This window comes from Equus przewalskii, chromosome 19, assembly GCF_037783145.1.
Source record: "Equus przewalskii isolate Varuska chromosome 19, EquPr2, whole genome shotgun sequence".
NCBI lineage: Eukaryota > Metazoa > Chordata > Mammalia > Perissodactyla > Equidae > Equus > Equus przewalskii.
Window position 1 is genome coordinate 42,695,740 of NC_091849.1, and position 27,602 is coordinate 42,723,341.

The 27,602-nt window shown below is 54.5% G+C and overlaps 2 protein-coding genes across 4 annotated transcripts; one reads left to right on the forward strand and one right to left on the reverse strand.

Annotated features, from left to right (window-relative positions):
- Positions 1–1,145: 1,145 nt before the first annotated feature.
- On the forward strand, positions 1,146–20,413 carry ABCC10 (ATP binding cassette subfamily C member 10). Of its 2 annotated transcripts, none has more exons than XM_008515821.2 (22): positions 1,146–1,335; positions 1,665–1,836; positions 3,655–4,873; positions 6,245–6,472; positions 7,084–7,240; positions 7,525–7,634; positions 9,280–9,359; positions 9,980–10,151; positions 11,372–11,470; positions 11,881–12,070; positions 12,840–12,917; positions 13,058–13,252; positions 13,671–13,824; positions 14,018–14,207; positions 15,927–16,270; positions 16,604–16,773; positions 17,286–17,446; positions 17,756–18,009; positions 18,956–19,101; positions 19,201–19,298; positions 19,544–19,656; positions 19,947–20,413. In XM_008515821.2, exons 1-22 carry the CDS (start codon positions 1,227–1,229, stop codon positions 20,098–20,100), a joined length of 4,593 nt encoding a protein of 1,530 aa, XP_008514043.2. In that variant the 5' UTR covers positions 1,146–1,226; the 3' UTR covers positions 20,101–20,413. The 2 variants fall into 2 exon arrangements, with proteins under 2 accessions (XP_008514043.2, XP_070440763.1); XM_070584662.1 differs by having other exon boundaries at positions 1,274–1,385.
- On the reverse strand, positions 20,343–24,901 carry DLK2 (delta like non-canonical Notch ligand 2). Of its 2 annotated transcripts, none has more exons than XM_070584714.1 (6): positions 24,631–24,901; positions 24,011–24,137; positions 23,675–23,738; positions 22,569–22,699; positions 21,979–22,123; positions 20,343–21,264 (listed from the first exon to the last, which is right to left on the reverse strand). In XM_070584714.1, exons 2-6 carry the CDS (start codon positions 24,084–24,086, stop codon positions 20,529–20,531), a joined length of 1,152 nt encoding a protein of 383 aa, XP_070440815.1. In that variant the 5' UTR covers positions 24,087–24,137; positions 24,631–24,901; the 3' UTR covers positions 20,343–20,528. The 2 variants fall into 2 exon arrangements, with proteins under 2 accessions (XP_070440815.1, XP_070440816.1); XM_070584715.1 differs by having other exon boundaries at positions 24,011–24,217.
- Between the last annotated feature and the right edge of the window lie 2,701 nt (positions 24,902–27,602).

A 27,602-nucleotide genomic window follows, 5' to 3' on the forward strand; every position in this document is an offset into this window, starting at 1 on the left:
GAAAGGAGGAAGTGCTGATACACGCTACAACTTCGATGAACCTCGAAAACATTACGCTGTGTGAAAGAAGCCAGTCACAAAAGTCCATATATTATATGATTCCATTCATACGAAAGCCTAAAATACGGAAATCCAGAGACAGATAGTAGATTAGGGCTAGGGGTGGGCGATGGAGAATAAAAGACTGATAACTAAAGGGTGCAGGGTTTCTTTCTGAGATGACGAAAATGTTCTAAAGTTGACTGTGGTGATGGTTGAACATATCTGAACATATTTTTTTGGCAAGAATATGTTATTTTTCATAAGGAGGCACACCACGTCTGGTTGTCTCTCCCTCTGAGTTAGCAGCCATTGACGATCACTGCCTAAATGATCCATTATTGGGGGTGTGAAATGCAAACCTACATTTCTTAATTTGTAGCAACTGGAACATTAATTCCTGACATTAGAGACACCAGGCTTCTTATTGAGATTAAACAAGATAATCACAGTTATTTGTTATTCACTAGTGTGAAGTAGATACCAATACCAGGCCCAATAAACAGTGAAACTAAGATGCGGAAGTAACTTACCTAAGATCACATTGCTAAGAATTGGCGGGGTCAGGATTCGAACCCAGGTCCGTCTAATTATAAAGCTTATATTCTTCCCACTGCTTCCCTACAAGGTTTATTTATTGTTGGACCCTAAGCATTTTAAATTAACTATGCAACTCTCCAACAGTACTTTGGCATTGGTGTTATTGCCCCCTTTGTACAAAGAAACTGAGGTTTAAAGAGGTTAGGTAACTTCCCCCAAACGATACAGCCTTGGAATAAGGAAGAAAACGGTTCAAGCGTCATTAAGTGACATTATTCGTCCGTGTAGCACGCATGTTTGGCATCCCAGTTCTGTAAGCTTTAAGAATCAGAGAGTGCAATGCATGTGACTGCTAGTAAACAGCAGACAGATGAGAGAGAACACTTTCCGCGAGAGTGTATGAATGACATTGCATTAGAGCCGAGATCGGTCCACACGCAAGACAGGCAGCACAGGCGTGCCGAAACGCAAGGACGCCACAGCAGCAGCGCCCCGCTTACCGAGGCCATCGGAGGCCGAGAGCCGTGCGCATGAGCGCCGGAGCCTAGCGAATGGGAGGGCCAAACGGCGCCTGAACGGTCATCCCGCCTCTAGGGGGTGCCAAACGAGCTTGGCCCGCACCACACCCCGGCAGCACGCTCTTTTGCATGCACCAGTGCGCGGGATCTCCGGGTCCGGTGGAAAGCAGCTTCTTCAGGTTAGAGGTTCCGGATGTCTGCGGCGGGGACACAAGGCAGGGCGAAAAACCGAGGCTGAGTGAGTGACCAGTCCAGAAACCCAAACCACCTTCCTTTCTACCCCTTGAGGTAACGCCAGATTCAGCAGGATCTGGCTTCGGGGCGGAAGCAAGGGGAGGCCCTGCTTCGAGGGCGGGGTTGGAGTCGGGGAGACCCGGCTGGGGCGAGCTGTCCGGGCTCGCTGACACCACCCGCCTTCCCAGTCAGCGTCCTGTCCCCATCCCCACCGCTCCCCCACCACCCTCGCCCCCGGGTGCAGGCTCCCAGCCTGGACCTCGCCCTTGGGAACACGGATTGCTCCTCTCTGGGAGGAACCTTCCCTCCCTCCGCCCTCGGCTTTCCCCGCAGGTGAGGCTTCCATGGAGCGGCTCCTGGCCCAGCTGTGCGGCACCAGCGCGGTGCAGCCGCTCCCGGTGTGGGAGGGGGACACCACGGGCCACTGCTTCACTCAGCTCGTGCTCAGCGCCCTGCCCCACGCGCTCCTCGCCGTGCTCAGCGCCTGCCACTGGGGCGCCCCGAGGTAGGTAGAGACGGGTGCAAGACATCTGTCCGTGTGCGCCTGCAGACCTCACCCGAAACTCTCATCTCCGCGGCGGTGTAACCAGAATACGTAGTGAGGTCTCTGGAGGAGGGCAAAAGTAGAATAAAATCACCACTTTGCAGCAGTGTGGCTGTTTTGGGGCAGGTGACCTGTGTCGACGAAGATAATCCATAACCAATCTGTAAATGAAAATTTGGGTGAGTTTATTCTGAGCTTAAATTTTAGGATTATAACCCGGGAGAGTCTTTCCACAAAGGAACAGAGCACTCCAAAAAAGTGGGGGTACACAGGGTGGTTATATACCCTCAAAGAGTATGTTTCATATATGATTGAAATGTCCCTTTTACAATAGTCACGAGGCTGCTCTGTCAGCACAGCGATTGATGGAAACGGTAGTTAGGTCTGCTGTTTCAGTGAACGCCGCGGGGGTGGCAGGTGTGTTGCCTCGGGCTGGGGGGGGGGGGGTCACAGGTGAGCGCTGCAATCAGTTCCCAGCCTAAAGAAAGATGCTTAATCTTCAAGGAGATGCCAACGTTGGGAGGGGGAGGGAAGTTGCACCTTTATCTCAAGGGCCTTTGCTCTTGCCATAGGGAGTCTCTAAAGCAGATATACAATGCATGCTCAATGGCCTCGGTCAGGCCCTTTTGGAAAGACAAGGTCAGGCCGAATTAGGTTTACACCAAATGGCTTCCTCATATACTCCAATATATCCTATTACTTGCCATTTTTATTTTTCACCTGTCTTCTCTGAGCCTCCTAACATTATTGGAAGGTTAAAACAGATAATGCATTTAAGCATATAGCGCAGTGTGTGGCACATTTTTAAAGGCCTGATGCGTGGTAGAAATCATCACTTTTGTAGATTTTCAAATTATAAGACTGGTTGATGGCCCACTTGGGGCCAGTGTACCAGCCTCCAAGGGCCCCATATTCTTTCTTCTGTCCCCACATCTTAGGAAATAGAATTATTACCTGTTGACTTTCATTCCAATATAAACCCCTCCATATAACTGTGATCAGCTGGACTTTTTAAAATAAACCCAAAGCATTTTAATCTACGATTAAACTTTGTCGGTAGCCTAACCCTACCAACAAAGGGAGTGACAGATTCAGTTTCGTGCACCTTCATGGCATTCTGATATTCGCTGCTGCAGCTGTGTTTTCCTGTACTTGATTTTAGGGCAGACAGATCACCCTTTTGTTTATTAGCTATGTTTTTTGCATGACAAGAAGATATAGACAAAACTAAAGAGGTTTTTGTTTAGCTAATGGAGTCACAAAAATGATCCACACCGTCTTCTACAACCATCGGTAAAACAGAAAGTAGAATATTCTGAGGTTTCATAAAATTTAGGCTATAGTGTTAAAGTATAGAAGCTCTATGTAAGTCAAATTTTTATTCATGTAATGGTGCTTCAGGTGACTTTAAGGGTTATTAGGTAGATACTTTTGTGAAAATGAATACTCATCCCTTAGTGAGTATCTGTATGAAAATTTAAGATTTCTTTTCTAATTAGAGTCTCCATGTTCAGTTCAACCTTAACTCAAAATTGTCGATTTCTGTGGTGAAAGGATGATCAGAAATGGGGTGGGTAGATTACAAAATGGATTAGGTTAATCCAGGAAGACTTCCTGGGAGAAAAGACCCTGGATTCCAGGGTAAAATGGCATAGAAATAAGGTGTGCAAGACAGAAAAGGGAGTTGATTCTCTCTAGGTGAGTGATTTATTGGAGGTATGTCTGGGCCCTGAGTCAGCCATGATGTGCTTCCTTTTCTCTTTTTCCCCTTGTCCCCAGGTATCCAGATTACATCCTACACTGCAGTTCTGGCTGGCGCATCCGACTTGCAGCCTCCTTCCTGCTCTCCATCTTTCCACTACTAGACCTCCTTCCAGTTACTTTGCCCCCAGGGGCAGGCCCAGGGCCCAAAGGGCTAGAGCTACTAGCAGGGGGCGTGGCAGCTGTGGCCTGGATGAGCCACAGCCTGGCCCTGTGGGCATTGGCTCATTCCCCGCATGGCCACTCCCGGGGACCCTTGGCTTTGGCTCTGGCTGCCTTCCTGCCAGCCCCAGCGCTAGTGCTGACCCTGCTATGGCACTGTCAGCGAGGCACACTGCTGCCCCCACTTCTCCCAGGTCCCCTCTCCCGCCTGTGCCTTCTCATCCTGCAGCTGACTGCACTCTTGGCCTATGGACTGGGCTGGGCAGTCCCCGGGGTGCCACAGGAACCCTGGGCCCAGGAGCCCTTTCTGTCTGAGGGACAGGAGCCTGAGGTAGCTGAAGATGGGGAGAGTTGGCTGTCACGCTTTTCCTATGCCTGGCTGACACCTTTAATGGCCCGTGGGGCCCGTGGAGAGCTCCGGCAACCCCAGGACACTTGCCGACTGCCCCACAGGCTGCACCCAACCTACCTGGCCCGTGTCTTCCAGGCACACTGGCAGGAGGGAGCCCGGCTCTGGAGAGCCCTGTATGGGGCGTTTGGGCGGCACTACCTGGCACTTGGACTGTTGAAGCTGGTGGGGACCATGCTAGGATTCTCAGGGCCCCTGCTCCTGTCCCTCCTAGTGGGCTTCCTGGAGGAGGGGCGGGAGCCACTAAGTAACGGCCTGCTCTATGCCCTGGGGCTGGCCAGTGGGGCCATACTCGGTGCTGTGCTGCAGAATCAGTATGGCTATGAGGTGCGGAAGGTGACACTTCAGGCACGGGGGGCCGTGCTGAACATCCTGTACCGGAAGGCTTTACATCTGGGGCCCAGACGCCCTCCTGCTGGGGAGGCCCTGAACCTACTAGGCACTGACTCTGAGCGGCTGCTCAACTTTGCTGGGAGCTTCCATGAGGCCTGGGGCCTGCCCCTTCAGCTGGCCATCACCCTCTACCTGCTGCACCACCAGGTGGGTGTGGCTTTCGTGGGCGGTCTGATCCTGGCACTGCTGCTGGTACCTGTCAACAAAGTGATTGCCACCCGCATCATGGCCAGCAACCAGGAGATGCTACAGCACAAGGATGCGCGGGTTAAGGTGAGAGGCTGCTTGGGGTCTCTTAGCAGTCTTGAGACCCCACCCAGCATCCTGGTCCCCAGGTCCTCCCATGTATGGTGCCTGAAGGAGTGAGTGTGATCTAGAAGTTAAGACCTCAGACTGGAGAAAGACAGACATGGGTTCACATCCCATCTCTACCACTTACTGGTTTAATTGCCTCAGGCAAGTCACTTAACCTCTGGGCCTCTGTTTCCTCATTTGTAAAATGAAGATAATAGTTGTTTGCCTCATAGGGTTGTTGGGATCATATGAGATAATGCTTGGTACAGTGCCAGTCACAAAGGAAGCACTAGATAAATGTGGCCCGTTAGTAATATTATAGTTTCAGCTCATGCAACCCTAGGAGGTAGGAAGTAACCTGTCTGGGACCACATGGGTTTTAAATGTTAGAGCCGGGACCCAAGTCTCCCACCTCATCTCAGACACCATCCCATGGCCGCATGTGGAGAGGCCTAGGAGAACCCCAGCTACCCCTTAGGGGTGGGCTGTGGGGAAGGGAGGAGGTCACTCTCCTGCCTGGGCCAGTTCTAGGTGTTGAGGGTCTGGCTGAGTCAGTTCTGGGTTCTGCAGTGATGGTGGGGACCTTTACAGAGGGGATGGCAGGCTGGGGGTCTATACGGCATAGTTGTCAACCTCTCACTGGAATAGCTCAGAATACTAACAGGCAGGGGGAGTGTCCCTGATAGCTAGTTACGGCATGAGGCCTTTTTCCCTACCTGAGACAGCTACACGCTAGGTCTCCAGGGCCATCTGGGAAGGCTCCAGTGCCTCCCTGGCTTGCAGGCTGGGGATGTGCAAATGTTACGATCCAAGAATTTCCTCTGGCCTTTGCCTTTCTGGCCTGGGCCCATTGACCTGTGTCACCCTGAGCTGTAGTACAGCCTCCTACACCTGTATACTCCTACAGGCATAGTTCCCACACTACCCAAGCCACGGGCCAGACTGGTGACCAGCACCCGAAGCCCACATCTTCTGGCTTTGGCAAATAGTCCTTAGTCCCTCATCTAATGGAAAGAGGGCTTTACCCCAGCGGGTAACGCCCCTGCACTTTCCACCACTTCATCTCCTAGGATGGTGGGGGGATTCTAGCTCCAACCTGCCCCCAGCCAGAGCATATGGAGGAGAAGTGAAAGACTGGCAGGGCAAGCAACCCAGGGCTGTAAAGGGTTTGAGGGCAGGGTTTCCAGAAAGGGTTGAGGAGAGGCGGAAAAGCAGGGCTAGGGAAGTACGGAGTATCTGGGGGCTCAGAGTACTCAACGTGCTCTGCCGGGACCCTGGGGAAGACGGGCCAAGGAGAAGACACAGGAGCAGTGTCTCCACTTCACACTGCTCTCTTTTCCTTGTCCCTAGCTCATGACAGAGCTACTGAGTGGCGTTCGGGTCATCAAGTTCTTCGGGTGGGAGCAGGCGCTGGGGGCCCGAGTAGAGGCTTGCCGGGCTCAAGAGCTAGGGCAACTCTGGGTCATCAAATACCTGGATGCGGCCTGTGTGTACCTGTGGGCTGCCCTGCCAGTTGTCATCTCCATCGTCATCTTCATCACCTATGTCCTCATGGGGCACCAGCTCACTGCCACCAAGGTGAGGACCAGGAGGTGAGGAGATGGCTGTAGGAAAGCATGAAACCTGCAGTGCAGTGGGGAGGTGGGCTCAGGCCCTCAGTAGTGGCTGGGAAGGAGGGAAGGAGGATGCCTGGCTGCCTTATCCTTTCCCAACCAAGGGGATATTCTCTGAAGGGGACTTTTTCTGGGGCCTCAAATATATAACCTTCCCTCTGAAGGAATTCCTTTTTTCCCTCTCTTCCTCCTTGCTTTCCAACTTCCAGTCAGGTCCAGACTCCATGTTAGGTCCCCTTAACCCCATTCTGATGGCCTTGGGAAAGAAAAATCTGATCTAGTGCTGGGTCCAGCCAGGGCTAGACTTGGAAATTCCGAGAAGTTCTCAAAATGAGTGAGGCCTGTGTGGTTATCAAGATGTAACCTGGATCCCTGAAGGACCATCTGGGATTTCTAGGATTCTTGGAGTGGCCACCTCTGCCACCTCTAACCCAAGGATTGTCCAGCCAACCCCTCAGTTCTGCCGCTGCCCTGCCCTTCCCTCCACAGTCCAGTCCACAGGGCCACCTGTAGAACAGGCCTTCAGATAGCTCCCGGGCTTCAGGTGATGCTTCACCCCTCCTCTACCCAACTTAGGTGTTCACGGCTCTAGCACTGGTGCGCATGCTCATTCTGCCCCTCAACAACTTCCCTTGGGTGATCAATGGCCTCCTGGAGGCCAAAGTGTCTTTGGACCGGATCCAGCGTTTCCTTGACCTTCCCAACCACAATCCCGAGGCCTACTACAGCCCAGGTAATGGGGAGCTAGAGGGCAGAACCTGGCACGGGTGAGGAGGGAACTATAGCCCCTTGGGCGCTGTACAGACATGCTGCCAAGAGAAGCCAGAGGCGGCAGAATCCAGGCCGAGCAGGTGGCCATTTCCTCGGGGAGACTCCTCAGACCAAGACTGAGGCTGCATTAGTTCTGGGTGGGTATATAAGGGACAGACAAGCCAATGACATGCCCCTGGTTTACCCTCCCTGAGCTGGTAGGTTGTGGATTAGAAGCCCAAATTGAGTGATTTCTTCCCTGTTCAGACCCCCCCACGGAGCCATCTACAGTATTGGAGCTGCGTGAAGCCCTGTTCTCCTGGGACCCAGTTCGAACCAGCCAGGAGACCTTCATCAGTCACCTCGAAGTGAAGAAGGTTCGTTGGTCAGACACCCTGGGGGCGTCCCCAGACTAAGGAGGGAGATACAGACTCAGTGACAGATAAACAAGGACGGAACCAATTGTAGCTAGACGGCCCTGTAGCTCTGGTTACTCAGGGAGGGACTGGAGGGGTTTGTGGGAGCAGATTCTAATCGGAGAGGAGGTGACACCTCGTTTTTGAATGCCGTTCCTCCAGCACACAGCTTTTTCAGAGTAGTCACATCTCTCCTTGGTCTTTAGACAGCTCACATCCTCCCAGTCCAGACCAACAAGTAAGTTTGTCTCCACGTCCCTCAGAGGCTGTTGAGTTCTGAACAGACTGCAGAGCTTATCCAGCATCTCCCCCAAGCTGGGGACCTGGGGAGAGGCGCAGCATCCCTTTTGGAGAAGGATCTTGCAAATAGGATAGATAATCCTCTATTTAGCCTGGTGAAAAGGAATCACACCCTGTGACTCATACCCGGCATGCATCGTCAAAGGAGCACTTGAAAGAACATTCCTGGCAGGACAGTGACTCCTGTTCACCCCTGTCCTGAGTTTTCTTTCTCCCCTGACCCCTTTCTAACCCTTTGCCCCACAGCTCAACCCAGCATTCCCCAGTGGTACCTGAACTGCTTCCACCACATTTGGCTCACATTTCTGGCTTGGGCTGTATGTTTTGTTTTGCTTTTTAGTTCAGGCAAGACAAGGCTGGAATTTTTCAAAGGAATTTTACTAATGTGTCAGTTGGGGCTTTTTTGGATATAAGTCAGAAACCCACTGGAGCTAGCTTAAGCAAACAAGAATTTATAATAAGGATATGGAGAGGAATTGCAGAATCCAAAGGCAAACACACAGCCAGATCTCAGCAGCCACCCAGAACCAGGCCTCGACTTGCAAGCTGTCCTTCTGTCTGCTTCTCTGTATTTGTCTTGTTCTTCTCTCACTGTGGACCCACTCCTCTGAGCAGAAGATGTGACTGCAGAGAGCCCGCCCACTCACAGACTGCAGCCCAAAAGAGAGAATTGCCAGGGAAGGGTCTAGGATTGGTCCAGTGCCCACTTGTAATGGGTCAATCCTGGCTGGCAGGGTGGGGGCATCACAGACACCTTCTGGGAGCCCCACCTATTTCTAGAGGAGGAATTTTTTTTTTCCCTTTATGTACAGGGAGATAGCTCCATGAATGTATGTTGCAACTCAGAAATGAAGGGAGAACAGAAAGTTTTAAACTGCAAATCACAGAAATGGGTACCTGTGCAAAGCACTGCTTTTTGCGCTGAGATGTTGGAAGTTTAGCCGCAGGTGGACTTAGCCAGCCCAGCATCCAGGCCCCAAAGCCTGGAGTCCTCTCCCCTTCCCCATTCTGGGATGCCTGCCTCAGAGCTTTCCTTGGAAGTGCTTGGGAAGTTTTCCTCCCATTCTCGCTGGCACACTCCTCCTCTTCAGAGACGCAGACAGTGACACTGATAGCTCCTCTGAGTGGAGAATAAAACACCCCACTTCTCTAGGTCCAGCACGGTGTCAGTCACTGAGCCACAGCTCTGCCTGTGGGGTGGAGATCCTTCCCTACAGACTAACTAGGGCCTAGAGAGAAACCTCCTGGGATGACTGGCAGCCCATGGCCTCCAGAGGGAGACCTGACACGTGTGGCTTCCTTGCAGGGTGTCCTGGTGGGCATCGTGGGGAAGGTGGGCTGTGGGAAAAGCTCGCTGCTGGCCGCCATCGCTGGGGAACTCCACAGGTAAGCAGCCTCTAGCACCCTCAGTCCTCAGCTCCACCCTTCAGCAAGCACTGACCTATCCCCTGCTGTGTGGTGGACACCTCTTTAAGGGCCAGAGATGCCAAGATGAACAAGACCCGGTCCCGTTCTTGGGATACTTTTCAGTCTGGAAAGGGGAGGGTGGTCAAGAAAATGAGTTATCATAATCGTCACACCAGAGGGTTCTAAGTGCCATCTTAGCGAGTGGAGAAATAAATGGAAACATCTGGCATCAGCTGCTCTTTCAGAAGATGTGGTTGTGCAGGGAAGGGATCCAGAGAGGAACAGAGGTGTGAAGCAGGGCCTTCTTATTTCACGGTGAGAATGAATGACTGCAGGCTGGTGGCCATACTCTTCTGAGCACATCTAGATTTGACAGCTGCTTGGCTGCAGCCAAAGAGAAATTTCTCTCCTTCCCAATCCAGAATGAGTTTGCAGCCTCATGAGGACTCAGTGGCTGCCAATCCAGAGAGCCATGTGACATGAAGGGGGAACCTCTGTCGAAGATAGCAGTCTGGAGAGGCTTCTGGGAGGCAGGGGCTGGGCTTGGAAGGACCCAGTTGGGAACCAGCCCCCCATGATGCTGGCCTGGCTCTCTACAGGCTGCATGGGCAGGTGGCAGTGTGGGGGCTGTCCAAAGGCTTTGGCCTGGCCACCCAGGAACCCTGGATCCAGTTTGCCACCATCCGAGACAACATTCTCTTTGGGAAGACATTCGATGCCCAGCTGTACCAGCAAGTGCTAGAGGCCTGTGCCCTCAACGATGACCTCAGTGTGAGTGCCTGGCCCTCAAACCTGGCCGCCTGCTTCCCTGTGTCCCTGACACCTCAAATCAGAGCCTTGCTTCTCTGGAAAGGGGTTGCTTCTACCCAGGCACCATTTACCTAGGGCTGGCTGTCAGGCTTCCGTCCTCCCAGAGTGTCCAGTTGCTCAGTTCCCCCTTCCACGTAGGGCCCAGAGGAGTGGTGGTCACTGGGTGTTCCACACAGCAGTTGGGGGAACTCTGAGGCCTCTGGGGCTAGAGGAGGGTTCCCTACGAGGCTTAGCTCTCCGTAGGTCTGACTAGTGGTTCTGGTTCAAGAGGCCGTCCCTCACCTCCCACTGGGAAGGCTTGGGAGGGTCACGGTTACTCTAGGGAAGCCTGGCAAGCCCTGGATCCCCCGCACCCAGAGAACTAGAGTTAGGGGAATGAGATTCCAGATTTCTCCCATGCCTTCCCCACCCAGCCCCATGTCCCCTGCAGGACTGTCACCACTACCCTGTCCAGGTAAATGCAGAACTTCCCTAGAAAAGAAGACCTGTGACTTTGACCAAGGGGCATCCTATGTTCATTTATTTATTTCTACATCAGGCATTTTCCAAATGTCTGCCGGGTACTGGGAACTGTTCTAGGTGCTAAGAGAAGAGATGAATAACAAAGCTGTCCCTCAGGGGACTCACCCTCTGGTGCACCACAGGTGCTTCCTCTGGTTTGGGGACCCCTTACCTAAGGGGACCACTCCTGAGGCCACAGGAAGGCTCAGGGTACATTCCTTCTCTAAAACCCTATGAAAGCTTTCACATCAATTTTACCCGTCATCATCCTTGCCTGTTACAAAGGCAGGGTAGTGGGTATGATGGAGTGGTTAAGAATCTACGTTCACGTCCTATCCCTTACTTACTAGCTGTGGAACAACCTTGGGCGAGGTAGTTACTCTGAGCTTTGGCATCATCTGTGAAAAGGAGATAATGCCAACTTCATAAGGTTGTCGTGGGGGTCGGATGAGAGGATGCTTGTAAAGCGCTAAGCACATAGAAACTGTTCAACAAACGCTAGTCATTGTTGGAATTATGGGTTATCCTCTCTGGCTCACTCACCCCAAATTTAAGTCCAGTCTCCTCAAACTCCCTGGCTCTCTTGACCCCCCACCATCTCTTCCCTGCAAAAGGTTAGGAAGTGGGGTACAAGGTACTGGGGAGCTCGCTGACCAACACCGGGGGGCCTGTCCTGTCAGATCCTGCCTGCTGGGGACCAGACAGAGGTGGGGGAGAAGGGTGTGACCCTCAGCGGGGGACAGCGGGCCCGGATTGCCCTTGCTCGTGCTGTATACCAGGTATGTTAAAGATGGGGGAGTCTGGAGCCTCGGGAGCTTGGCTGAGAGAGAGGGGATGGGGATGTTTTTGTCAGCGTCTGGTTTCTTCCCTCCTTACTTCATGTTCCTGAGGTATTGGTCCCTTGGTCATCCCATCCACCTTTTGTAGAGTCAAAGCAGAATTAAAGGCCCTTTAAAAAGCCATTATGTGGCTTGAGTTGCTGGGACCCAGCAAAGTTGAGCACTGGCCTTGCTTGACTAGGGGGAGTCCACCCTCAGGTCTCACCTCCTTCTCTACTGCTGTAGGGGTAGCCCCCAGAGTTCTTCTCGACTATCTTCTCTGACTGCCTCAAGATCACGTCTTAGGAGAGGTCTGGGTTCTGCCAGAGGACCTGGGCCTTGGTACCCATGGTGTCCCCACCTCTCCCTAGGAAAAGGAGCTCTATCTCCTTGATGACCCTCTGGCTGCTGTGGATGCACATGTGGCCAATCACCTGCTGCATCGGTGCATCCTAGGAGTGCTGAGCCACACCACACGGCTGCTCTGCACACACCGCACTGAGTACCTGGAGAGGGCTGACGTGGTGCTGCTGATGGAGGCCGGGCGCCTCGTCCAGGCAGGTAATGTCGGCCACCAGGTGGGAGCCTGGCCAAGTAAGGGACCCATCTGCCTGGGTGTGACAAGGGAAGAGTGGCAGATGGATTGTCAAGTGCATAAACTGCTCCTTCTCTGTGTGTGGCCTGGGCCCGGTCATCCTTCTGTCTAATGGGAGGCCCTCTCCTGCCTTCACAGAACTGGTGTGAGGAAGTGGAGAGCAGGAGGGAACGGTGTACACCGGTGAAACGCCAGTGGATGTGGGGCTTGGGCTTTGTGACTGGGAGCTTCAGGAGCTTAGAGGCCCAGGATCTCTGAGAACAGTCTGATGTTCTTAGAGAAGAGAAAGCAGTCAGATTTAGAACAGTCTTTTCATTAAAAAAAACAAAAAAACAAAAAAACCTCTGAAGGAGTATTATCCAGAGGGATGTGACCATCTGCAAGTTCAGCGGGAGAGAAACAGGAGGAAACGGGGCTCCACCAGAGTGTTAGGAATTTCGTGAAGCATGAGGAGGAATCTCTGCAGTAAGGAGAGGTGACCTCTGGACAAGGTGCTTCTGAGTGGCCGTGACTCTCCTTCTAGGGCTGAGCATTTTCTGTCTGTGCTGATTGGACTCCAGACACACAGGAGTGGACTTGATGGTCCTACTCAGAGGTGGGGGTCCAGTGAAGGGTCCTGTTAGGAAGGGTCAGGTAGGACGTCCAAAGAAAATAGGAGGTGGATTGGCACACACATTTAGAAAGCCGTAGTATGTACCCAGACAGCCCCTCCTCATCTCTCCTGCTACCTTCCAGGGCCTCCCTCTGAGATCCTGCCATTGGTGCAAGCTGTCCCCAAAGCTTGGGCTGAGGATGGACAAGAGTCTGACTCAGGTATGGCCCGGGGGTGAGAGGAAAGGGCTTGCTCTTCACCCCCACACTGGAGAGATATGTCTGCTACAGTTCTGAAACACTGAGGTTTTCAACTGTTGTCCTGCAACCTTGTTCACCACTGATCTCCCTGATCCCCGCAGCCACGGCCCAGTCAGTACGGAACCCAGAGACAACAAAGGAGAGGCTGGAGGTGGAGGAGAGCACATCTGGCCGCCTACTGCAGGAAGAAAGCAAGAAGGAGGGCGCCGTGGCCTTCCACGTGTACCGAGCATACTGGAGGGCCATGGGCTGGGGCCTGGCCCTAGCCATCCTCCTCTCTCTGCTCCTCATGCAAGGTAGGAGTAAACCCTGGAGCCTCTTATCCCACCCACAGCCCTGTTGTCTAGTCCCCATGACATCCATCACCTTGTACTAGTCATTACAAAGCTCAGAGACTCACCAAGCTTGGGCAACAGCTGAGACAGGAGGCAGGCCCCCAGTTCTGAGAGCGTCCCAGGGGCCAGAGGGGTGCGCTCTACAGCCGTCTTCTGATCTAGCTCCCCCAGGCTAGCTCCCATTCTGTAAATTCAAGCTCACACTCTCCCTGGATCTGAAGGGCGACGGCCCAGGAAAGCAGCGCACACTAGGGAGGACTTGGGAAGGTGGCAAGGTGGGGAGGGCCAGGGGGGTGAAGAACGGTAGAAATCAGAGTCAAGGGCAGAGAAAGGGGGTGTTTGACTAGAGGGAAACTTTCTCCTTCCCATCCCCACTCAGCCACGAGGAATGCTGCTGACTGGTGGCTCTCCCACTGGATCTCTCAGCTGAAGGCAGCCAAGAACGGCTCCCAGGAGGTGCCACCCTCCACCAGCCTGGGCTCCACTGGGCTCCTCTCTGCCCAACTGCTCCTCTTCTCCCCTGGAAGCCTCTAGTGAGTGGCTGGGGCTGGGGCTAGGACCAGGTCTGGTGCTCCCAGAGTGGTTGTCAGGCAGGGAGTGAGAGTTGGGGGCTGGTGTTCCAGGGGCTGTATCTTCTGGAGGGCAGGGAGAGGTGGCCTGGGGAGGGGAAGGGACCCCTGAGTGGCCCTACTTTTGGTTACCCACAGCCCCCTCCCCACCACCCAGCACTTCAGTATTCCCACTGCCCAAAGCTGCCCCCAATGGCTCCTCAGACATCCGTTTCTACCTCACCGTGTATGCGACCATTGCTGGTGTCAACTCCCTCTGCACCCTCCTCCGGGCAGTGCTCTTTGCGGCGGGCACCCTCCGAGCGGCCGCCACCCTGCATCGCCGCCTGCTGCATCGAGTCCTTCTGGTGAGGGGATGGGGGGGGTGGCATGGGGGAGCCCTCCCAGGACCTGGGCTGCATCGGGGGCCCCCATTCTACCTCCTAGTCCTCAGGAGAAAATAGCCCCTCACAGTCGGGTACAGCCCTTAACAACTTGAGACCTGGAGAGGCCGAGAGCAGAGCGGCTGCCTGCATTCAAACCCAGTTACTTAAGCCTGCAGCTTTCTCATCTGGAAAATGGGGAGAAGAGAATCTTCCTCAGAGTCACTTCTGTTTTGGACTTCAAGTGCAGAGGGCTGAGTTAATCACCCCTGAGTTTGTGCGGGTCCCTTTTTTGTTTTATTTATTTATTTATCCATCCCCTTTTACATGCATACCCTATTTCCATTTTCCCTCCTTTCCTTGATAAGCAACCATTCTAAGTGCATTTAATTATGTATCTTTTTGTTTGTCTTTTTGCAAAATGCCTATGTTTTGTGTGCACACATTTTTAGAAATGACATTCTGTTTCTTAGTTTTTATTTAGGGCTGTTTCTGAGATCCATCCCTGTTGCTATGTGTACATCTAGTCGAGTGGTAACCCATAGACTTATTATGAGGGTTAAATTAATTAGTATATGGAAAGTGCTTAGGACAGTGCCCGGCACATACTAGTGCTCAATTAGCAATTATTATTAATAATATTGTTATGGTTACAAAGCCCTTTCTTGTCTGTTATCTTCTTAGGGCCTCATAATAACCCTGTGAGGTAAGTGCTATTAGCCCCAATTTACAGATGAGGAAACTGAGGTTCTGAGAGTGTAAGTAACCTGAGCAAGGCTGGTTCCATGGAGAGCCAGGCCGTGAACGCAGTGACAGTCAGGGAGCAGCTGTCCACTGTCCTGCCTCTCCTGCAGGAGCCAAGGAGGGGACATCTTCAGACTGAAAAGGGATTTTCTCATAAGCTGGCAATAGGAGGTGCTTCAAAAAGTACTTTGACCAAGTTCCCTGCCTTGAGATAGGACTGTGCCCCAAGTAAAGACAGAGAGTTGGAGGACAGGGAAGGGAAGGGGCTGTCTTTGAGACTGTACCTCCCAACAGGAATCCAGATAGCTAGCAGTTCCTGAGCACTTGCTCCGTGCCAGGCAGACGGTACGAAGCGCCTGCTCTGCGTATAGCCTTTAGTCCTACTAACAGCCCTGTGAGGTGCACTTCCATTATTACCTCTGTTCCTGAGGTGACGAACAGGGGCCTTGAAGAGATTAAGCCTCTTGTGTGGGGTCTCGCATGTAGTAAGTGGTAGGGCTGGGATCCGAGGAGCAGGCTGACTGCAGAGCCTGAGCGCTTAACCGTGAGATAATACTGACTTTGACTGCCGCCCTCCCCACTCCGTCCAGCCACAGGTAGTCAGGGTGTTCCTCCTGACGTCTAACTACATCTCATTCACTGGCCTTCTTCCCCATCTTCCAGAGAGAGATTTGCTCCCTGCCCTTGAAAGGGGAGTAGGCATGTCCAGCAGAGGCAGAGGAGTGGCCAGCATGGCCTCTGAGTCACCACTGACCTGAGAGTTTCTCTCTTTCCCACCCTGGAATATTCCTCCTCTAAGCTCTGCCAGCCCCTCCTCTCTGCCCCCAAACTCTGAGGACACTTTACTCCTTTCCTATTCTCTACCTTTCCCCAGGGCTGCCCCCAGCCCCTTTCCCCAGGGCTGCCCCAGCCCCTTTTCTGCCAGGCCTTGACCTCACCCAACCACACCCCTTCTTCCAGGCACCAGTGACTTTCTTTGACTCCACGCCCATGGGCCGGGTCCTAAACCGCTTCTCCTCCGATGTGGCCTGTGCGGATGACAGCCTGCCCTTCATCCTCAACATCCTCCTGGCCAACGCAGCAGGCCTACTGGGCCTCCTGGCTGTGCTGGGCTCTGGCCTGCCCTGGCTGCTGCTGCTGCTGCCACCGTTGAGCGTCATCTACTATCGTGTGCAGCGCCACTACAGGGCTTCCTCACGGGAGCTGCGGCGTCTCAGCAGCCTCACCCTGTCTCCACTCTACACCCACCTGGCTGACACCTTGGCTGGCCTCCCCATTCTCCGAGCCACTGGGGCCACCTACAGGTGTGTGAAGTCTGCCTTTCCCAACCAGAGCCAGTGGGATGAGGGCTGGGGGAGGGGAGAGAGGGGCCCCTGAGAAGGGCTGGAGAGAGGAGCTTCAGTTCTCCTGAAAAGGGAAGGATGGGTGAGGCATTAGGAGAAAGAGAAAGAAACAAAAAAGGGACCATGAAGCAAAGCAACCCCCCTACAAAAGAGCACACTGGCCTCTCTCTACTCCTGAGGTGAGGCCTATGGGTATGCAGATCAGCTCCAAGAAGGAGGCTTTCTGCTGGGAAGGAGTCTGGGCGGGTCAGTGCAACAGTGGAGCCTCCTTGCTTCCTTCCTGGCCTCCCCCAGGTTTGAGGAGGAGAACCAGAGACTCCTGGAGCTAAACCAGAGGTGCCAGTTTGCTGCCAGTGCCACAATGCAGTGGCTGGACATTCGGCTACAGCTCATGGGGGCTGCAGTGGTCAGCGCCATTGCAGGCATCGCCCTGGTGCAGCATCAGCAGGGCCTCGCTGACCCAGGTGCCACCCTGGGACCCTTCATTCTCACCTCAGAAGCATGTTATTCCTACCCCTTGTCCCCTAGCTTTCCCTCCACCATCCCCCCAACATTTCTTCCTGCCACCCAGAGTACCCTGTGAGGATATGTTGTAATTCTCATCACCCCCATTTTAGAGTTGAGGAAGCTGAGTCTCAAGGAGTGACTCGCCCAGGTGGTGGTGGATCTGGGACTAGAAGGAGTCTTCTGACCTTCTGCTCCTTGTCCCTGCCCTGCCCCACTCCATCCCCAGCACTCTGCCTGGCCCACCTGTCCTCCACCTGTCACCTCACAACCTCACCACAGGCCCATTCCACTCCCTTGCATCTAGTCTCCTATGGCCCTGGTCTGGGTCCTGGCATCTTCTTGGTTCTCTGCTGGCTTCCTTTAAATGCCCACCGTTCACAGGTTGGGATTCCCCCGTTCTGCCTCACCCCTCTCTGCATGCCTCCCAGTGTCCAGGCATCCCCTAGCAGCTGGTGCTTCTCTCCCCCAGGACTGGTGGGCCTGTCACTGTCTTATGCCCTGTCCCTGACGGGCCTGCTTTCGGGCCTGGTGAGCGGCTTCACGCAGACGGAAGCCATGCTGGTGAGCGTCGAGCGGCTGGAGGAGTACTCCTGTGACCTGCCCCAGGAGCCCCGGGACCGGCTGCCGCAGGTAGGCCTGCACCCCTGCCTCAAGCCTGGGCGCTGGAACCCTGAGGGACCCTCCTGATGGCCTCAGTTCCTTTCCTTTCACTCCTCACCATCTCTCTCAGCAACTCTAATGTCCCTGCGTGATGTCCCTGTTCTTCATGGTGCCTCTTGTCTTTGTGTCCCTTCTCCCCATCTCTCCTGCACTTGCCCCCATTCCCCCTCTCCTCTCATGCTGTCTGCTTCTCATTCTCTCCTCCTTCTACTCTCCAACCTCCCTTCTCCTCCTCATTCCTCCCCATCTCACTCATCTCCCTCCATCTCCCACCACTAGCTGGGCATCGGCTGGCTGACCCAGGGGAGCGTGGAGTTCCAGGATGTGGTGTTGGTCTACCGGCCAGGGCTGCCCAATGCCCTGGATGGGGTGACCTTCCGCGTGCAGCCTGGAGAGAAGCTGGGCATCGTGGGCCGCACCGGCTCCGGCAAGTCCTCCCTATTGTTGGTGCTCTTCCGGCTGCTGGAGCCCAGTTCCGGGCGAGTGCTGCTGGATGGTGTGGACACCAGCCAGCTGGAGCTGGCTGAGCTCAGGTCTGGTGGGAGAAGAGGGGAACCAGACTACTAGCACTTAGGAAGGCCCAGCCAGGAAGGCTGTATATAAATTTAGGGCAGCCAGGGCGGACCAGGGGGCGAGGTGGTGGATAGGATGAGCAGGCGAGGAGAGCGAGCTCCTAGTGCCCAGGCCCAGATTCACACAGTCTTCAGTGTGACCCAGGCCCACCTTTCAGCTTCATCTTTCTTGTACTTCCCAGCATACACCCTCCACTCTAGACCACTAGTCACTGCCTCCTGAGTCACCTCCCAGGTGCTGTGCCGGACACTGATCCCCTCAGCTCTCAGGCTCGGCAGGTGGTGCTTGGGACAGCTCAAGACCTGGGCCAGTGGCCCCTGGCCACAGTGGCCTCATCTGGGGCTAATATCTCCCCACCCCCACCCCCAGGTTAACCTAGTATGGTTTTCACTGAGTTCCATGACATGGGAAAGGTAGAGAAACTCTGGCCTAAAGGCCATTGCTGATCCCAGGCCCTGCCCCTACCCTACCTGCCTCTCTTCTAGCCTGTGGTGGCCTTACCTCAGCTCCACCATACAGCTTCCAGGACCCAATTCCAGGCCCACCTCCAACCTCGAAGCATCCCTTCCCCATTCATCTCTGGTCACTCCTTGCCTGTCACTCCTGTCCCAGTGACTGCTGGAGTCAGGACCACACAGTTTAGTCCACTCTTGTTCTCTGTTTTTTGCACCTCGGTGAGATGTAAACTCCTTAAGGACTAAGTCTGGGCCTTTGGTTTCTTTGTATTCTTCATAGCACTGCACAGTTCTTGGTACCCAGCTGACCAGGGGAATAGTGGGGCTTATGTTCAGGTCTTATCCCCAAGCTTCCTGGAAGTGCTAGACCTACAGCTAAAACCTGTGCTGGAGCAGAAGTGGCTATATCTTCAGCCTAGACCCCATGTCCTGTCCTCTCCTTGTCCCCCAGATCTCAGCTGGCTATCATCCCCCAGGAGCCCTTTTTGTTCAGTGGGACTGTGCGGGAAAACCTGGACCCCCAGGGCTTGCATGAGGATAGGGCCCTGTGGCAGGCCCTGGAGCAGTGCCATCTGAGGGAGGTGATCCTATCCCTGGGTGAGTACCAGGCCTACCCTGCAGGGCAGCAGAAGGAGGGAGCAGGGAGGAAGCAGGGAGAGGCCCGGGACCTGAGGGTGAAAATGCTGTGCCTTGCAGGTGGTCTGGATGGTGAGCTGGGTGAGGGGGGCCGGAGCTTATCCCTGGGGCAGAGGCAGCTGCTGTGTCTGGCCAGGGCTCTCCTCACAGATGCCAAGGTAAGGCAAGAGAAGGAAACATTCAAGAGGGCCAGGAAGAAGGCAGGGGACATGTCTGGGGTGAGGAAGTGGGTTGGGGAGAGGACTCAGGGCACCAAGTTAGTTTCCTTTTAGAGCTGGAGGTCGGGAGCTGTAGACTAGGCCAGGCTGGGCTGGCCTGGCCAGGAGTGGGGGCTAGTGGTTGGGTAGGAGCCAAGGCTAACCCTCTTCTCCCTCCTCCCCACCACTCCCTCCACATGTTCCAGATCCTGTGCATTGATGAGGCCACAGCAAGCGTGGACCAGAAGACAGATCAACTGCTCCAGCAGACTATCTGCAAACGCTTCGCCAATAAGACAGTGCTGACCATCGCCCACAGGTGTGCAAGCGTCCAGAGTGAGAATCTAACCTGAGGTTATCGCCTCAGGGACCCAGGGGTCAGGGCGCTAGAGACTCCAACCCCCCATGAATCTCAGCTCTTCATTCTCCAGGGCCTTTATAGCACATTGTCTGAGGGAATCTGCTCCCCCTCCCCTAGCACAGAGCCAGGAGGTAAAGCCTGTGGGGCAGACCTGTGCTGTCCAGGAGAGGAGAGGAGGGGACAGGGGTCACTTTTCTTCTTTAGGGTTTTGTCCCTCATCCCTCCACTGACGACCGTATCCCACACAGGCTCAACACGATCCTGAACTCGGACCGGGTGCTGGTGCTACAAGCAGGGAGGGTCGTGGAGCTGGACTCCCCTGCCACCCTGTGCAGCCAGCCCCACTCGCTGTTCCAGCAGCTGCTGCAGAGCAGCCAGCAGGGAGCCCGCTCCTCTCCCTGAAGGCCCCGAGCCCAGTGCCCACCCTCTCCCCACCCTCTGCCAGGCAGGTGCAAGAGGCTGGCTGCTCGTTTACATCTCCTCTGTGGCTCTACCTCTCCCTCATTCCCCAGAGGGGAAAAGAGTGTCCTGGGTTCCTCTTTGGAAACGGGGACAGAGTCCCAAGGCTCCCCCAGAACCAGGCCTCTGCTCTGGCCCTCTTGCATCTGCGACTCCAGGCAGGTTTTTCTGGCAAAGGAGCCAACTTGTACTTTCATAGTTTTATTTGATAAAATTCCCATCTTACATTCTTGTATTAAAAAAATAATATTTCTGATGTGAGGCTGAGGTCCCTCAGTGTGTGTACCCTAGCTGAGGGGTGGCAAGAAAGGACCACTCCAGTCTGAGGGGTGGAGGAGGTGAAGGAGGGCGCCGGAAAGCCTCACCTCCCATCACAGTGCTGTGGTCTTTCCAGGCTCAGGAGACAGGTCAGGCGGCAGGGGGAGCCCTGCTGGCAGCATGCTGACCTGACACTCCTGGTCCTGGCGGGCTGGGGCATAGTGTGGGGGTGGATAGCAACAGGGTCCAGGGGGGCAGATACCCCGGCGCCAGGCCCTCAGGGTCAGCAACACTGTGGACAGGACTAGGGCAGCAGTGAGGGCTCCAAACACCACCACGGCCACCAGGCTAGACTCACCTAGCCCAACCTCCTGCCTCCGTACCACCTCTTTTACTGAGATGCGCAGCAGACCAGCCCCCACGCTGTGGGGGACAGGCCCTGTGGCAGGTACCACCACAGCCGAGGTGGGCCCCAGGGGGCTGTCTGCTGTAGTGGTGGGGTCCGGGACAGGTAACACTAGCTCACAAGTCTTGCCGCCATAGCCACTGGGGCAGAGACAGTCAAAGTCATGGACACGGTCCCGACAGCGGGCCCCTCTCTGGCAGGGGCGGCTGGCACAGTCATCCAGGTTGATGGTGCAGAAGCGTCCAGCAAAGCCCTCAGGGCAGAGGCAGGAAAAGCGGTTTATGCCGTCCAGGCAGGTGGCGCCGTTCGCACAGGGCCGCATCAGACAGTCGTCCACATTCACCTCACAGCGGGCACCCACAAAGCCCGCCAAGCAGCGGCACGTGAAGTTGAGGGCATAGCCATTGTCGTCCTGGCACTGCCCGCCATTCCGGCACTGGGAGCTGGGGCGGGGGTGGGAGACGGCATTGATACTGACTGACACCTACAGGGTAGCGCAGGTCAGCATCCTGACCATTGCCCCCCTCCTCCTAGCTACGTCACCTTGAGCCACTCTGCACCTCGAATGCCTCATTTTAAAAACAAAAATAAGAATAGTACCCAGCTTCCCAAATTGTAAGGGTTAAATGAGATAACCCAATGTCAGGCAGTCAGCACAGGGCCTGGCCCAAAGGCAGGGCTCAAGGTCAGTGTACTCTTGTCATCCTCGCGGGCTCTCAGGCCTGAGGCAGATGAGGACAAGTCCAGTCCTGCAGGCCCGTTTCCTCATTGAGAATGAGGTGTAAGGCTGCCATGTGGAACCTCCTTAGGGGCTGCATCCCAGCCTTCTTGGGAGGCTGAGGGGAGTCCTAGGGCGGCCTCTACCTCCCCACACCCACTGTCCCCAGTCAGAGCTGTCACACGTGGATCTGTTATTACCTCCAGCTCGTATAGATATTTTGTTGAAGAAATGGTTCAGGTGGTACAAAAACATTGAGAAACCCTGAACTATGGACACTTTGGCAGGCTGGGGTTTTATCTTCAGGTGTCCGCATGTTGGGCTTCTGACCCTCAGCCCTAAGACTTCGCCACCACCCTCTCAACAGTCCTGCCTCCTCCATCTTCCGGTCGCCAGATTCTGTCTGACCGCCCACTCATCCCACCGGGCCAGCACTCACCCTGCTTGCTCACATGGTCCAGCTTTGTGCTCACAGTCACGCCCATGGAAGCCTAGTGGGCACACACAGTGGTACTCGCCGCCCCCGTCATATACGCACTGGCCTCCGTTCCGGCAGGGGGACTGCGTGGTACAGATGTGCTCATCTGGAGAGGAGACCCGGAAGGCTCTGGGATAGCCCCTCACGTCTGGCACCCCGACTTGCCCAGGCCCCACCCAGGGCTCTGTGGGTATGGCTTGTACTACAAACCCACCCTGGGTTGGTATGGTGTCAGAGAAAGCAACAACAGTGAATTTGGAGTCAGGAGGCTCCTGGCACTGTCAGTCTGTCTCAAAGTGACTTTGGACAAGTATCTCATTTGTGAGTCTTGGCTTCCTCATCTGTAAAATGAGTACAATTTTCAGCAGCTGCCTCATGGAGTTATGTTGAGGACCAATTCAGACAACAGATAGGTATAGTCTAAAATGATGAAATACCATGTAATTGAGGGATTGAGCCAGATACAATAGCTGTTCAGTAAATATGGATGGATGTTTTCCCAAGACATACATTCTCCCTAGCCCCACAGCCAACTGTCTCTACTCCCCTACCTTTGTCACAGAACTTGCCCGCCCAGCCACTGTGACAGATGCACTGCCAGGGCTGGTGGCAGGTACCATGCTGACAGCCAGGCATCCTTACACAGCGCTCACAGTGCAGCCCCTCCCAGCCTGGGTCACACCTGATGGGGAGAAGCACAGAGTCAGGGCTTCGGGTAGGGGATGTAAGGAAATGGAGGAGGCAAGACCAGAGCCTCTAGAAAACAGAAGGACGTATGACAGCCCTAAGGGAAAGCAGGCCCTAAGGGAAACCAGGTGGGTGTAGGGCTGTGCAGGGTCATGGGAAACATGGAATCAGACCATCAGACACAAGCATCAAGTCCTCATTCTGCACTTACTTTCTGATGCTTAGTTTTTCTCCTCTGTAAATTGGGGATACACCTGGTAGGGGTGTATTAAATTAAATAAGATGATGTCTGTAATTGCCCCCAGTACCACTCCTGGCATGTCTGAGGTGCTCAGAAACGTTTGAAAAGAAGAGTGACCTTGAAAGGTCACCAGGACTATCTTCCCACCCTGATTCCAGGGCAAAGGCCTGACCCATGTCAGAGAGTCCCAAACACCCCAGCCTGACCAGCAGCTTGCCCTGTCAGTTCATTTCCTTATGTCCAGACACCCTTTCCTCTTGCTGCCAAATTTGCCCAACCCCCACCACAGTGAGTCAATTACTCAAATTCATAGAGAAGGACCCTCTTTCACAAGCGTTTCTCCCCAGCAATCCTCTAGCAGCCTTCCGTTTCCAGGCTAAACCTAACTCTCTTTATATCTTTCCTTTATCTCCCTCTCTCCTCGTGGCTTCCTATCTCCAAACTCTCTCAAGCTTCAGGTCTTTCTCCTGGTATCTTGAGGATTGTTTCAGAATTCCTGGATCAAACTGGTGAGAGTAAAGTGGGAGACACAAGCCAAAAGCCAGGCACAGGGGAACCGGGGGTGGGGAGAGGATGGCCAGCCTGCCCTGTGTGCCATGAGGGCATGGCAAGCGAGCAGTAGGGTCTACACGCCTAGACAGTCTGTCCCGGGACTTGACCTGGTTGTGGATGTGGAGGGCTGGGCAATGGGGAGCAAAAAGTTTGGGAGCACGTGCTCAGGAGAGGTACCTGCAGGAGCCGTCAGGCGCACAGCAGCCATGGGCTAGGTCACAGGAGGCGCTGCAGTCATCAGCTGCAAGAGATTGATGTGGGAGGGGTGAGCCCGGGGTCAGGGTTCCGCTCCCTGAGATGCGGGGGCGGGAGAGGATGCGGGGTCCCGGTAATTGGGTGGGTTCAGCTCTAGGGCAGGGCAGAAAAGACACTCATTCCATTCCAAAGACGACCTGGGTCGGCCAACCGCGCGGGTCGGAGCGTCTGCAGTGCTGTCTCTGGCCGGCAGAGGTCAACGTGAAAGCGAGGGACGGCAGGACAGGGCCTCGACATGAGCCCTGGGGGCGCGCTCACCTCGGGCAGGCTGAACGGGCGCCCCTAAGATGCACAACAGGCACACGAGATGCAGGCAGCGGCAGCCGCTGGGCATGGTCAGCGCCGGCCCCAGGAGGGACGGACGGATGGACGGACGGACGGACACCTGTGGGACGGCACAGGTTGGGAGGCAGCGGGACGCGGAGATAGCGGTTCGGACTCCGGTTCCGAGTGACAGGAGCGGAGCTAGGAAAGGGGCGGCGGGACAGAGTGGGGTGGGGGTATCGAGGGCAGGGGCGGCGAAGGGTTGAGCAGGCGAGGGGATTGGAGACGGGAACCTGGGAGCGGACTCTGTGGGAAGAAGGCGACGGATGGGCAACGCAGAGCGAGGTCAGGGCGCGAGAAGGACCAGGCTGGGAATGCAGTCGGACGGAGGAGTCCGCGGGGATGGGGACAGCGCCGAGAGGCAGCCTCGAGCACGGAGGGGACGCGAGGGCCGGTTCCAGGCCGCTAGCCGTCTCCGCCCCCCACCCCCGACCCCCAGGACTTGCTCCCACGTCCCCTTCCGATCTCTGTCGCGCTCGGCTCGGCCGCTGCGCGGGGCCTGGAGTCCCCAGAGCGCCCCTCGCCCTGCGCTCCCCTGCCCTCGCGGTCCTCACCTTGGACTGGGAGGCGGCGCGCCCCGCGGCGCAGAGCGAGGCCGGATCCGACGGGCTCCGCCGAGGGCCGAGCTGGGGCGGGGGCCGCCCCTAGCGGGCCGCGGGGCCGGGAGCCGAGGCGGCTGCCATGCGAGCCGAGTGCTCGGGAATCTGGGGCTCAAGGCGACCCCGAGCGGCGGCGGCGGCGGCGGCGGCTCCTCGCGCGCGCTTAGGCCGCCTGCCAGGGGCGGCGTGTGCCGGCGGAGCCCGCCTCCCCCTCCCTCCGCTCCCCGGGCTGCCGCGGGCCCGCCCCCCGCCCCGCTGCCACGCACCGCGCGCAACTCGCCCGGAGCTCGCCCCTTCCTCCGCGGCCTCGCCCTCCCCTCGGCCCCCACCCTCTGCTGCCGCCCAACCTCTCCGAACCTCGCTTTCTTCAAGAAAGGAGGAGATTATGGGAGCCTAAATGGGAGCAGACTGTAAAGTGCCGGCCAAACGTGCGCAGCCCTATTATTCTCCGATCTCGCATCCCCGCTTTCCTGACCTGCGCCTCTCACCCCACGCCCCACCTCTGCTCTCACCAGTCCGCTTCCCATCACGCTTCTCATATATACCTCATGCCCGCTCAGGGCACATTGCTGCTCCCCGCCCTCCTCCTGTCACCAGCCCACACCTCCTCCGTTTGTAAATCCTACAACACCTGCTTCATCTGTCTGCTCCTCTCCTCCTCGGCTCCCTCCGCTTCTTTCTCTCTTCATCACCATCTACAGCCTTCCAGGATCGACCCATGCCTATCCGAATCTCAGCCCTCCTAGCCCCGCATGCCTCCCTCCGTCAAGTTTGTCTTTCCCACCCCTTTCCTGTCCGTGACCGCTACCGGGAGGCCTCCCTGAACTGGGGACGCCCTTGACTCGTAAATGTTCCCCCCAAGTTCCCACTTCTGTACCCCGGATCACATCCGTTCTTGACTTCAGGCTAATCGTCAACTGCCCAAACCCAGAGCTCAGGCTGAGAGTTCTGTGGGGGGTATGGGGGAGGACTACCCCTCCAGGCTAATGGCTCAGAGACACCTGGGCAAGGCAAGAACGGGAAACGGTTTCTCGTTTGCACAACGCAAGAGGGCAAAGGTCAGGAACGTCACTGCCCATCTCTAATCCTTCAGATCACGATTTCACCATCTTTAAGTTCAAAACTTTGGAAGGAGGCGTCCCTAGCCCGTGCAGAGCAGCTTCCTACAGACAGCAGCCCTCCCTCGCAGAGGGACGGAGCCCCTGGACTGAGTTCTCTCGCAATCTCCATTGGACTTAGCCACGCCCACCCCATCTCTCTAGCCACCTTCCCAGAAATTGATCACCTCTTTCCTTATGCGCTTTCTGAATTTGAGTGACGCCAGGGCTCTAACCACTATTTTGTTAAAATGTTTTTTGAGTGAAAAAATGGGAACAGCCTATAATGTGCAAAATTGCTGTAGGCCAAATAAATTATGATATGTCAACACTATGTGACTATTAAAAGTCACCTTTGTGAAGTCTAAAGATGTCAAAAAAGCTACGAATATGTTAAGTCGGGGGGGGGGAGCAGGAAACAAAGCAGAACCTATCTGAAGGACAGCAGTGATTTTTTTTTTCTGGATGATGGAATTATAGGTTATTTTTCTCTTATTGCTTTTCAGCATTTCCCCCTTTTCCACAATGAACATGTACAACCTTTGTTATTATAAAAAGAAATTCAACAACATTAAAGAACTTTTGGAATAAAGAAAAAAATCGCCTCCGATCCCACCAGCTTGATAAAACCGCTCTTGTTGTTTGATTCCTTTTGCTACCCAGATGTTTTTACACAGTACCTGTAATGTTGTATCCTGCTTTTTTTTGACACATACCTGTAATGTTTATCCTGCTTTTTTTTTAAAGATTTTATTTTTCCTTTTTCTCCTCAAAGCCCCCCGGTACGCAGTTGTATATTTTTAGTTGTGGGTCCTTCCACTTGTGGCATTTGAGACGTCACCTCAGCATGGCCTGATGAGCAGTGCCATGTCTGTGCCCAGGATCTGAACCGGCGAAACTCTGGGCCGCCAAAGCAGGGGGTGCAAACTTAACCACTTGGCCACTAGGCTGGCCCCCTTTTTTTTTTTATCCTGCTTTTTTTTTTTGACATGTACCTGTAATATATCCTGCTTTTTTATTTTTACTCCACATCATGTATTGATAGTCCTCAAAAGCATAATTTTTTATGGCTGCATGATATTCCATTAAATAGATATATCATAATTTATTTAACCTCATTATTGGGTACTTATGAAGTTGTCTTTACTTTTTTGCCATTATAAATTCATTCAACAAATATTTACCGAGCTCCCATGTGCTACTACTACGCGCCAGACATCATCCTAGGCACTGGGGACACAGCTCCCAGACAAATAGTAGTGCCGCAAATTTTCATGCATATAGTTTCTTCCCATGGTTTTAGATTCCTTCCTTAAGATAGAGTCTGAATTGATGAGTGGCTGAGTCATAGAAGTTGTGAAAATGAACAGTTCCTTTTCATTAATGAAGTTCACTGACATTCACTGATGAAACAATAAAGATATTTGAAGTTTTGGAGGTTGCTGGCATCAGACTATATCACTTACCACTCACTCATGCTTTGAAGATTTTGGCACCTGGCTTGTTGTCACTTTCTTCACTCCCACTTCTGTCAAATTCTTGGTGATTCTTAATGATGCAGTACCACATAGACAACCATTCCAATAAATGTGATGGTTTGTTTGCAAAGATGGCCACTGCCGTTCCTCCTGTCCCACAGGACCCTTTGCAATGATTTTGCTACTTCTTCCAGCAAAAGGTGGAGTCTGTTTCTCAGCCTCCTGAATCTGGGCTGAATTTATGAGTTGCTTTGACTAATAGAATGTGACAGAAATGGCATTGTGTGAGTCCCCAAAGTCTAGGTCTCAAGAGACCTCATAGCTTGCCCCTTTGCCCTCTTAGAACACTTCC

Excerpts from the sequence above, each read along its gene's own strand:
- ABCC10 (XM_008515821.2), top strand. The coding sequence starts at position 1,227 with ATGCACCAGTGCGCGGGATCTCCGGGTCCGGTGGAAAGCAGCTTCTTC. Across the intron at positions 1,837-3,654 it reads TGCCACTGGGGCGCCCCGAG|GTATCCAGATTACATCCTAC; the intron begins GTAGGTAGAGAC and ends CCTTGTCCCCAG. Across the intron at positions 16,271-16,603 it reads GCCACTGGGGCCACCTACAG|GTTTGAGGAGGAGAACCAGA; the intron begins GTGTGTGAAGTC and ends GGCCTCCCCCAG.
- DLK2 (XM_070584714.1), bottom strand. The coding sequence starts at position 24,086 with ATGCCCAGCGGCTGCCGCTGCCTGCATCTCGTGTGCCTGTTGTGCATC. Across the intron at positions 23,739-24,010 it reads GCCCGTTCAGCCTGCCCGAG|CTGATGACTGCAGCGCCTCC; the intron begins GTGAGCGCGCCC and ends AATCTCTTGCAG. Across the intron at positions 22,700-23,674 it reads GCGCCTGACGGCTCCTGCAG|GTGTGACCCAGGCTGGGAGG; the intron begins GTACCTCTCCTG and ends TCTCCCCATCAG.